We start from the raw sequence: 12,013 nt of genomic DNA, 5'->3' as shown, positions 1-12,013 counted from the left end.
GTCGGTGAACTATCGTCTCTCTGAAAGAGAGATAAAAGAAGCGACAGAAAATGGTGCTCGTGGAAAAAGAAAGGGGTAAATATATAAACAAAAGAACGAAATGAATGACTGAAAGAAAAGAGAATTTGGAAGATGATTGACAACCGAATTAACAAAAGAGAGAGAGAGAGAGAAAGGCTAAGCAACTCACTAAAAAATAACCAAGTGCTGTTGCCTATATAGTTTGAAGTTTAACATAGCGAACGGATTCTAAAGCCGGCAAAACACTATGCAGCAAGAGAAAGCTGTATCGGGAGTTTTTCACGTTGCTCTACAATATACTCATTGACACTTTTAATCTAATTATAATATTTGAGGAATTTGTTAATTAATAAGACTACTTATGTAATTAGGCGGAATGCAAAAAATAATCTGAGTATCTTCTATTGACGGCAAACAATATTACGTTGGTTCTGTCCAGCTACGTGGCATTTGCATATTTTTAAATCTTCGTGCACGATAGTTGGGACACCATGTATACATATTTTTTGTAAAAGTGCTACGACTGTGAGACATTTGTTCTCTTCCCAAAGGAGTTCTACGATGATCGAGGCGGAAATACTTTGCCGCTGCTTAAGTTAATCTAAATAGACTAATTACCAAAAAGGTGTTGTTAACTGCTTTATAATTAACTTGAGGGCAGTTTTATGGAAAACTCGTAGGACGTCACAATTTACGGCATGCGCATTTTTCAGAAATCCAAAAAATCGCGAGTGTTCTGAGATATTGATGGTCCAAATTTGAGGCCGAACCAGGCGGGGCGCGTCCTGCTGCGCGTCAGACGGCAACGCTCCGAGTGTGCGATCCCCGCACGCCCGCGCTGGGCGGGCGGCAAGAGTGGGCGGAGCTGTCGATCTTCCTCGCGCGTCACGGGTCTGACGTGACGATAGCGGGGCTGCCTTTTCTGCGATTCGCCGCTGACAGCCGTTTCAAATTAGCTGCGATTTCCAAGATACCTTGAAAATGAAGGTCCATTAAGTTGCGACTGCCTTCCATTTCGCCATTTAAACAACCGCCCCTAAAGTACTAATAAAAGGCTAATTGATAACTTTTTTTGTAATTAGCCTTTTCAGAGTCACTTAAACTTATATATATATATATATATATTGCACTCGTGGCGTCCACGTAGGCGTAATTCTCGTGCCAGCTCCGCTGGTAAGTAACAATAGAGAGTTTTAGAATAGGGGCCCGAATAGTTGGGGCCCCCAAAGAGCTTTGCGGGTGTTAGCGTTGTGGCATGCAGGAGTGAAGAGTTTTAGAATAGTGCTTTGAGTTTGCGGATAGCGTCTTGCGCTCGCAGCGCCACTACGGCGTCAAAGAAAAGCTATTAGAAATGACTAAATAAAATATGCCATTTTATGATAGGAATAGTAATTTTGACGCGTGTATTCGCGTTTAATTACTATTTAGAGGTTATTCTGCAAGCACCAAACAATTCGTTGCGATTAGTTTTGAGCAAACCAACTTTACGTGCCTTCACCAGCCAAGCTTAGCCGTGTTAGGCCTACGAGCCATAATATCCACAATCGAATTCGGAGTCGGCGGCGCCTAATGAATCAATTTTCATAACACACGCTAGTTGAGAGAAAGCGATAACCGCAGTCACTTCTCCTAGCTTGCGAACTTCACGCGTTACCACGAATCGATCCCAGTTTGGTGCTAGGTTAGAGCCGTCGCTTCGATTGGTGCCGCCATATTTGCTGACGCAAAGCTTCTGGGGCCGCTATTTGGGCTCTCGCTAAATCGGTGAAATAGCGTTCCCAGCGCAAAACCCAAACGCAGTTTGCGTCTCGCGCATGCGCAATGGCTTCGACGTTATTTCTTTGGGGCCCCTATTCTAAAGCTCTCTAATGCCTCGTCGTGCAAACTTCGTCCCGAGAGGAGCGCGTACCGGCGGCGCCCCCTGGCGCCTGCATCGCCGCCGCCGGTGGCCGAGCGGCGGATCGCTGCCAGCAGCAGAAGCAGCCGTACGAGGCCGAGGCCAACGCTGCCACTGCGCCCATGATGCGGAAGGCCGTCTCGGCGCCCAGGAAGTACATGGCGGTGCCGCCCACCAGGCTGCCCGTGCTGCGACCTGCGACGCGCGCCGGACGCAGGGTGAGAAGACGACGCCGAGCGGGCTGGTGGCAAGGCAAGGAGCCTCCCGAGGAGACTCCGCACATACGGCTGCCAGCATTGCGGGGCCTCGAAAAGCACCGGGGCCCGCAAGAGACAGGTCTCGCACCGAACGGCGTCGCGTTTGCTGGCAGACCAGAGCAAGTCTCGGTCTATCAAATGCGCCGTCGTGCGGGAGGCGCTGGACTTGCGCTTAAAATGCTGCCCATTTCTTCAAAGTATGAAATATCCGAAACCCAGAGTTCTCTTGGGACATTGGGAAACCTAGCTATAGTATCAGTAGCGTGATACTCTCGAACACTTGCTCACAATTTTTTGACGCTGTATTTGATCGACACTTATTTATCATCGCACATAAACTTGGCGTATTGTTCCCGTTGTATACGCAAATTTGGCCTCAGTTGTTGTAATTATGCCAGCGCAGCCGTCTAAGTCTCACACCGCTCGTAAAACAGACCAATAGCTCTATGGACCACTTCCATACATATTCTACGAGAAAATGCGCATTAACCCACCCATTTGGAACGTTGCCTACGCCTTACCCATACCATGCCCCTAACTTTCCTTAGATATAAACAAGATGCCTCGTTTAGCTCACCCAGGACACCGGAGAAACAAAACACGAATCTCGTAATGCCCCTTCAGTCACACCATTAATTAAACGATATAAATTTCACACATTTATCGACAGTCTATCGCAATTCGTGACTAAAGGTATTTCATGAAAATACATGAAAAAAAACGAGGGTTTAGTAATTATCTGCGACGCTTGCATATGAAGCAGGAAATGAAAGTTCACGCAAGACATTGCGCTTAAGATATTCCTATTTTCACTGAATTTCACGTCCGTATCTCGTGCGTTGTTTTGGGAGTCTCGAAAATATTTAAATTAGCGGTAGTATGACGCCTTGGAACGCTCCAATGAGTAACTTTCTACCAAGGCTGTAATGAACCTACACAGAGTAAACATATATCGCTCGCCACTCGGAACATTGTTTCGTGCGTAGAATAAATATAAACACCGTGCCCCGCACATTTTACCGAGGATACCGGGGGGAACACCCAAATTCCGCGTATAACGTATGAAAATTTAGATAAAGGGACCAGTCAGTTACTGTTTTCAAATTACGTAAGCAATCTACAAAGTGCAAATTTTCGGTACACATTAGCAAAAAGTGGCCCTCATTTTTTCAAAATACGAAATATCTGCTGTGTTTGCTCCTGCCAGGAAACAAGTAATACTGCAGCTATTATTTACAAACACCCTGAAAATGAAATCGTCAGTCAGAAGTGACTCATGTCTTTAGAAGAAGTGACTGTTCTATTGGTATTCAAATGACTGTGCGAGTTCGACCAAGGTCATTTTCACGAGCATTTCTACGATAAGTCGCGATTACACAAGAAAATTTGACAGTGTTACCTGAAAGTGCTTTGACTGTATTTCTGATGGTGATAAGATATTGAGCTGTAACGCTCAATATATATATATATATATATATATATATATATATATATATATATATATATATATATATATATATATATATATATATATATATATAGCGTCAGCATTACGAGAGAGTTGAACCATTGCATTTTTGCCTGTTTAGGGGGTTATGAGCATTTGATGATGATAGTTTTCGTTGACGCGGAACAGAAATTCACGGAAGCCTATTCATAAACAGCTTCATTGTAAAAAAGACGATTGCGCAATGAGCTTTGAAAAACCTGACATACTTATTTCTTTAATACTGAAACAAATATAATTGTTACATCCATCATCATCATCATCATCATCATCATCATCATCAGCCTGGTTACGCCCACTGCAGGGCAAAGGCCTCTCCCATACTTCTCCAACTACCCCGGTCATGTACTAACTGTGGCCACGTTGTCCCCGCAAACAACTTAATCTCATCCGCCCACCTACCTTTCTGCCGCCCCCTGCTACGCTTCCCTTCCCTTGGAATCCAGTCCGTAACCCTTAATGACTATCGGGGTATCTTCCCTCCTCATCACATGTCCTGCCCATGCCCATTTCTTTTCCTTGATTTCAACTAAGATGTCATTAAATCGTGTTTGTTCCCTCACCCAATCTGCTCTTTTCTTATCCCTTAACGCTACACCAATCATTCTTCTTTCCATAGCTCGTTGCGTCGTCCTCAATTTAAGTAGAACCCTTTTCGTAAGCTTCCAGGTTTCTGCCCCGTACGTGAGTACTGGTAAGCCACAGCTGTTATACACTTTTCTCTTGAGGGACAATGGCAACCTGCTGTTCATGATCTGAGAATGCCTGCCAAACGCACCCCAGCCCATTCTTATTCTTCTGATTATTTCAGTCTCATGATCCGGATCCGCAGTCACTACCTGCCCTAAGTAGATGTATTCCCTTACCACTTCCAGTGCCTCGCTACCTATCGTAAACTGCTGTTCTCTTCCGAGACTGTTAAACATTACTCTAGTTTTCTACAGATTAATTTTTAGACCCATCTGTCTGCTTTGACTCTCCTGGTCAGTGAGCATGCATTGTCATTGGTCTCCTGTGTTACTAAGCAAGGCAATATCATCAGCGAATCGCAAGTTACTAAGGTATTCTCCATTAACTCTTATCCCCAATTCTTCCCAATCCAGGTCTCTGAATACCTCCTGTAAAGACGCTGTGAATAGCATTGGAGAGATCGTATCTCCCTGTCTGACGCCTTTCTTCATTGTGATTTTGTTGCTTTCTTTACGGAGGACTACGGTGGCTGTGGAGCCGCTATAGATATCTTTCAGTATGTTTAAATACGGCTCGTCTACACCCTGATTCCGTAATGCCTCCATGACGGCTGAGGTTTCGACTGAATCAAACGCTTTCTCGTAATCAAGGAAGGCTATATATAAGGGTTGGTTATATTCCACACATTTCTCTATCACCTGATTGAGAGTGTGAATATGGCCTATTGTTGGGTAGCCTTTACGAAATCCTGCCTAGTCCTTCGGTTGACAGAAGTCTAAGGTGCTCCTGATTCTATCTGCGATGACCTAAGTAAATACTTTGTAGGCAATGGACAGTAAGCTGGTCGGTCCCCTTTCTTATGGATTAAAATTATGTTGGCCATCTTCCAAGATTCCGGCACGCTCGAGGTCATGAGGCATTGCGTATACATGGTGGCGAGTTTTTCTTGAACAATCTGCCCACCATCCTTCAACAAGTTTGCTGTTACCTGATCCTCCCCAGCTGCCTTCGCCCTTTGCGTAGCTCCCAAGGCTTTCTTTACTTCTTCCGGCGTTACATTATTACACTGTTACATTATTACACCACAAAAATCCCAGCAGAGCTTCCAGGTTCAAAATCTAGGCTCTATTTCACGTCAAGGCATTGATTTCACATCAAAGAGACAAAACCGACAAGGAGTCGCACTGCAACAGAGGAATTCCACAGGAAGCTCTGTTTTGTTTTTTATATTTTATCATGGTTGAAAAAAAGGATAAAAGCCTTGCTTTTGAAATTTTCTATGTTTTTATTTTTCAACCGCTTAGCTCTCTGGTCAGATGTGTTCATGTTGGTTGTGCGTGCGTGACACCATGCTCGTTAATTTTGTTAGAGTGCCTATTTTTACAAGTTCATGCTGCTGATAATTATAGCTGCTATATCTACTTCGTATAACTGTCCACTAATTTGCTATCGCAATCTATGCTTCCCCTTTCGGGCGAAACTGCGACTTTTTTTAACTGTTAGCATATATAAAATACATTAAACGAATCTATTTTTTTTCACTTACAGTGGCGGAATACCGCTGATAAATCTTTAAATAAAGTTCCGCAGTGGGCCAGACATAATTAAAGCTATTGCGCCAAGCGACAGGACTTAAGCAAGAAAACAAAACACGACACCGCTCTGGTGCGCTCGGCTGTCGGGATTTGTTTTCTCGCTTAAGTCCTCTCGCTTGGCGCAACAGCTTTAATTAAGTCTTTAAGTATTAAAGCCCCTAATTAGTACAGCCGCAATACAAACTTTGTACCAAAAATAAACAGAACTGATAACGTTCTAGCTGAAATTAGGAAAATGAGCTGGAGCTGGAGATGCCATGTAATTCGTAGAACAGGTCACCGGTAACTCATTAAAATAGAAATATGCATAATCGAATTCTTTCGCAGCGAAGCTGTTAATGTGACTAGAAGCGCTCAAAAACGTTATATGCTAGTTTTCACGTTCTTTTTTTAACTAGCTCACTTATGAAGCTTATATTTTGAGGGTGAATATGAGGGGCAATACGCAGACACATATTGAATGTAGCTAGGTGTGTCAGTTAGGAGTATAATGAACTGACACACACTCACTTTTGGCGCGTTTAGAGGCGTTATATATGAAACGCTTACAAAATTTCCCCGCTTCCCTCAGAGGACCATATAATATATTTACTGGATTGTCGTCGTCTTGCAATTTTTATGCGCAACAAGTAGTTGCTTTTTCCTGGTCTCCTCGGTGAACCATGCAAGGCACGTTGTTTAGATTTCGTTGAAGTAGGCAGCATGTTGCGAGTGAAAACAGTAAATGCTTATTCTGTCTAGCGTAGCTACAGCTTTTGCACAAAGTTGCTTATTCAGCCGTTCCAGTGCTTCATACTGCCAGTATTTTCAACAATTCCAAGTGTTCTAAAAATTATTTTCAAAGGCATTAATTTAATTTCTTTACAGGAACCTCCCTGAGAAATTTAACCTCAATCACAGTATTTCTGACGAGTTCTTACTCTTTGCGCCGTCGGCTATTTTTGGTACCATCGCGTGGTCACGTCGCCGCCGCCGACGCTGGATTTTCGCGTAATATGGCATATAATTCTTTCGCATTAAAACCGTAAAGAGACGAACTTTGAATTCAGTGAAAATATGTTACATACTAAGTGTAATGTGTGGCGAAACTTTCGCTTTCGTGACAAATAATCAGAAGGATTGCAAATAATTACTGAACCTTCGTTTTTTTTTTTCGTAACTTCGTGTGTCATGCGAGGTGCGCAGTTGTTTTCTCCGGCGTGCTCAGCGAACTAAATAAGACACCTTGTTTAAATTTGGCAAAAATAAGAGGTACGGTATGTGTACTGTGCAGGCGAAGTTCAAAGTGTGTGTGTGTGTGCTCTTGCGATAAATGGCAGTGCTCCGCAGCGGTACGAGTGCCTTGCGAGCACGAGGCGGGCCCTCGCGCCCGCAGGTGCCGTCCTTACGTCACGTTGAAACTACTGACCGCCCTCCCTCCACTATCGTCCTTACCTACAAAAAAAATAATCCGCCTCCCTCAGGCTTAAAAGGCCACCATCCTTCTCTTACCTTCTGTTTTGAACAATTTGAATTAAACCATTTAATCGACTCACGAGCTTTCTTTACAACATTGCTCGTCTAGTTCTGTTCCTATTGTCAAAGCGTGCCACACTGCTTTGTCTTTAGGCGCTTAGCCATAGGCCGGCAAAATAAATGGAGCTCACTCTGACTCTCTCACGAATTATATTTTTTTGCTTAGAGCTCACTCGGATTCACATTTATACTCAGCTGGACTCACTCGGATTGAGATTTTCCAAAATTCCACTCAGCCGCGTGCACTCGGACTCACCCAATCAGATGCAGAAAGGTCTTCCTGACCCACACATCTCACAAGCTCAGACTATTTTTTTTAATTAAACATATAAATGACAAACATACCTTCCTACCAGGCGGAGGGAATGCAGAGGAATTACCAACGCTAATAATTTAGAAAAGAGTATGCACGAGATTCGCTCATATAGAAAATGTTTGCCGTTTTTCTTGTTCATCACACTGTCTTCAAAGAACGAAATAAGTATGATGCTCGACCTTTGCAGTGCTGGGTTTATCTCGCCTAAAAATAAAACGTGCAAGAGGTGTCTTTAAAGAATACGCCAATTCTTACTTGGTAGTGCATGTGTGTTTGCGTGCGGTGCAAACACGTTTTTGTTTCTGTGGCGCGTGTGCATTTATGGCAGTTCGGGATAGATCACAGTCCTTTCTTTCTAGCACTGCACTAAACGAATACTTGCTTAGTAAACAAAGGATATCCCTGCTGGAATTATGCGCGATGTAGATTGACTATAGGTAATGCCACTTATCCACGATTTACTATAGAACCGCAGGAGGTCCAGTTCGCTGTAATGTGTTTGAGGGGTCGGACATAACGTTCGGCGCTGAGAATTTCTTAAGCCCTGTTGGTCCACGAAATCAAACGTAGTTTCGTCTATGACATTATATATTGTTACGGGGAAATGTCAAAAAGGATTTATGTACAAGAATATGTACAGTGGTAGCGAGTGGCACCACCACAACAAAGATGGCCAGCCGGGGCACAGCTCGTCCTCTTTCTCTTCTGCTATGCAACGTCTTCTTCGTCCGCCGGACAGGCGGCTAGTCTCATGACCCTCCGGCAGCGAAAGCACCGAGTCGGTGCAGTCGAAATACGACGGCACGGAAAAGGTTCGCTGCACACTGTTAAGAATGGCGAGCTGCAATGCAGGATTGCCACCCAATTACGACGGGGGAACAAGACGCGCATCCCCAACTCTCCGTCGCTTCAGCTAGGATGCGTTCGATGAAGCGGGCTTTGTGCTGAAACCGCCGCCATCCTCTAGCCCCATCGCCGTTGTGACGGAATGAGTTCGGCGGGCGAACTATTGTGCCCGAACTCCTCAGCGCGGACCTGATCTGCTACGCGTGCGCGAGCTGCCGCGGGAAAGCCGTTTTTTGTTGCTTCCCACGCGCCGACCGGGACGCAGGACAACGAGCTACCAAGAATGGCTCCGAGCTACCCGGAACGGCTCCCCTCTGACGTCGGTTCCGGACACTCGAACGTATGAGCCTTTGTGTGTGTGGGCCGTCCTGGGGGGCGGGGGGGGGCGGCTAGTTTACAATGAGTAAACGAACGTTCGCGCCACCTTGTATCGCGGCAGGACCGAGTGTTTAAAAACTGCTGTGTTGCGAATGCTCGAGACACTTCTCTTGAGCAGTCATGTTGGACTGACACTCTTTTTCTTAAGCAGTCATGTTAGACTGATGCAATTTTCTCAAGCAGTCATGTTAGATTGATTTAAATACTCTAAATAAACCCATATTCCTCGTTCTCGATGAGAAGCAGTTCTTCCCTTCATCAACGTCCTCGGAGTGGATAAGTTGGACGACGGCATGGGCCAGCTACCTTCGAATTCATGCCGGACTCCAATCTTGACAACGGATCACGAGCGATGGGATTGAGCCCCCAATCCTGACAACTGGCTGACAGCGGTGAGATGGACTTTGCGACATGGTGCTGTATCTGCGGTGAGTGCTTGGTTCTTGCTTTGACTCTCTAGGCTTCATTTTGTGGTTGTTCTGTTTAGAACAGTAGGGAAGCTAGATTGATGATTGTTAGCTAGGTTGTGTTTTTCGTAGCTAGATTTAGCGAGCAGGACCAAGGCAGTAAAGCAGCAATCATGGAGTTAAGGACACTGCTGAGAGACGAGCTGTTGATTGTTGTTGAGGAACTGGCCCTAGATGTACGCAAGAAAATGCTAAAATCGGAATTATTGGAGCTAATTTCCGAACAGGCCAGTGAAGGAGAAATTGAAATGGGGTTTGAACTTCTGAAAAAGAGAGAAGAACGAGAGAGAAAAGAACAAGAGAGAGAGGAACGCGATAAAGATCGCAAGTTAAGAAAAATGCAACTTGAACTTGAAAGCAAACGTTTGGAGTTGTCTCAAGGAAGTGAAGGCGCTCTGGGACGATCAAGTGAGGCAGAATTGTACCGCATGGACAGGCTATTGAAGCCATTTGAGGTCGGGACCGACATAGGCTTGTTCCTAAGCAATTTTGAAAGGACTTGCGAAAAGATGAACTTCGGCCCGAGTACATGGCCACAGCGGTTGCTGTCTATGTTGCCGTGTGAGGCGGCGGAAGTAATCGCCATACTGAGTGCACAGGATGCATATGATTATGCAAAAGTTAAGGCTAGTCTCCTGAAGAAATACCGCCTTTCAGCCGAAGCTTTTCGGCAAAGGTTTAGGAGCACAGGCAAGAAAGATAGCGAGGGATATCCGGAGTTTGCATATAGCTTAAAGGCCAACCTAGTCGAGTGGCTTAAAAGCGCGGAAGCGTACGACAGCAGAAACATGATCATTGAATGCATGTGTCTAGAGCAGTTTTACAAAACCATCCCCCAAGCTGTGAAACTGTGGGTGCAAGACAGAGGGAATGTAAACACTGTGGAAAGGGCGGCCGAATTAGCCGAAGAGTACGCAACCCGTAGAAAGTTGAACGCCGAGGACGGAAACTTGGACGGTCGAAATGGACAGCGGAAAACCATTTCCATTCAAAAGGGGTGCGCAGACTAGACGATAGAAGCCTGTAGACATGGAGGAAAAGCCCGCAGAAGAGAGCGAGGAGAAACTTAACGAAGAAACCGCACAAAAAGAACAGAAAAGAAAATTCGAATCTTTTAGACCAATTCGCTGTTACAAATGCCACAAACTGGGACATATAGCTGTAAACTGCGGGAAGTCTAGCGTAGTTTTCTCCTACGTGGAGGAAAAAGATGAGAATATGGAACTTTTAAGCCCATATCTTCACGACCTGCAAGTTAATGGCAAACCATGCCGAGTGCTAAGAGACAGTGCCGCCACGATGGACATTGTCCATCCATCTTACGTGACGGTAGATGACTTCACCGGAGAAGTAGCATGGATAAAGCAGGTTGTACAAGAACACAGCGTGTGTCTGCTCATGGCCAAAGTCAAAATCAGTGGACCATTCGGGGAGCTAGAGACTGAGGCTGCAGTTTCTAAATTTTTGTCACTGCAGTATCCTTACATCTTTTCGAATCGTTCGAATCAGTTACTGCGTGACAAAGGGCTCAAACTGGGAGAGGGCATAGTACAGGCATTGACCCGAGGCCAAGCTCGTAAGATCGCGGCGCTTTCGACTGAAAATGCACAAGCTCCTCCAGCGGAAGCAGAAAAGGGGATAACTTCAATACCCGAATCCGAACTAGGCCCGAGGGACAAAAGAACAGTTGAGGAGAGCCTGCCAGCTGACCAGCTCAATGAGAGCGTAGCACTAGAGTGTCAAAGTTCTAGCCAGCAGGAAGAGCAAGCTGGCGCACTCACAAGCGAGACAGGGTCGTTATTATCACCGGCCTCAAAGAACTTTGATCAGCTCTTACGTGTGGATAGAGAGTCATTGGCAGCTGAGCAAAAGAATGATGAGAGCTTAGCTAAATTACATGACACAGCTAAAGAAGGCATTGCTAGGCGCAACGTGACGATACATGAGAGAGGAGGATTGTTGTATCGGCACTACAGAGATCGAAAGGGTGGTATTTTAGATCAGTTAGTCGTACCTACTAAGTAAGGGAGGACCTTTTGAGTCTCTGTCATGGAAATGGGTGGTCCGGCCACTTAGGCATAAACAAATCAAAGGAAAGATTGCTTATGGAATACTACTGGCCTGGCTGTTTCAAAGACGTAGAAAACTTTGTAAGTTCATGCGACGCCTGCCAGCGCTCTGGTAAACCAGGAGAGACATGGAAAGCTCCACTGAAGGTAGTGCCCTTAATAACAGAGCCTTTCAGACGACTTGTAATAGACACGGTAGGGCCTCTTCCAAAAACAAAATCGGGCTACAGGTACTTGTTTACCATGCTGTGTCCGGCAACCAAGTTTCCAGAAGCAATCCCTTTGAAAGAGCTCAGCTCCACCGAAGTAGTAGACGCGCTTTTGACAGTGTTTGCACGAGTTGGGTTTCCAGCCGAAATTCAGGCAGATCAAGGGTCAGTATTCGCGAGCGCACTGACTTCCACATTCTTGCAAAAGTGCGGGGTAAAGTTAATACACAGTTCTGTCTATCACCC

At 45.2% G+C, this 12,013-nt stretch overlaps 1 protein-coding gene across 2 annotated transcripts in view; it reads right to left on the bottom strand.

Annotated features, from left to right (window-relative positions):
* The window catches only part of LOC142578640 (major facilitator superfamily domain-containing protein 6), a 100,068-nt gene that overhangs the window by 1,421 nt on the left and 86,634 nt on the right, over nucleotides 1-12,013 (bottom strand). The window contains exon 3 of one of the 2 annotated variants that reach the window (XM_075688066.1): nucleotides 1,931-2,113. The exons of the other annotated variant lie outside the window; for it this stretch is intronic. Coding sequence (XP_075544181.1) covers nucleotides 1,931-2,113 — 183 coding nt within the window. The remainder of the gene's footprint in view (nucleotides 1-1,930; nucleotides 2,114-12,013) is intronic. 2 annotated transcript variants of the gene reach the window in all.

Source organism: Dermacentor variabilis, chromosome 4, assembly GCF_050947875.1.
Source record: "Dermacentor variabilis isolate Ectoservices chromosome 4, ASM5094787v1, whole genome shotgun sequence".
NCBI lineage: Eukaryota > Metazoa > Arthropoda > Arachnida > Ixodida > Ixodidae > Dermacentor > Dermacentor variabilis.
The sequence above is the reverse complement of the archived record's forward strand: the minus strand, read 5'-3'. Positions and strand labels throughout refer to the sequence as shown.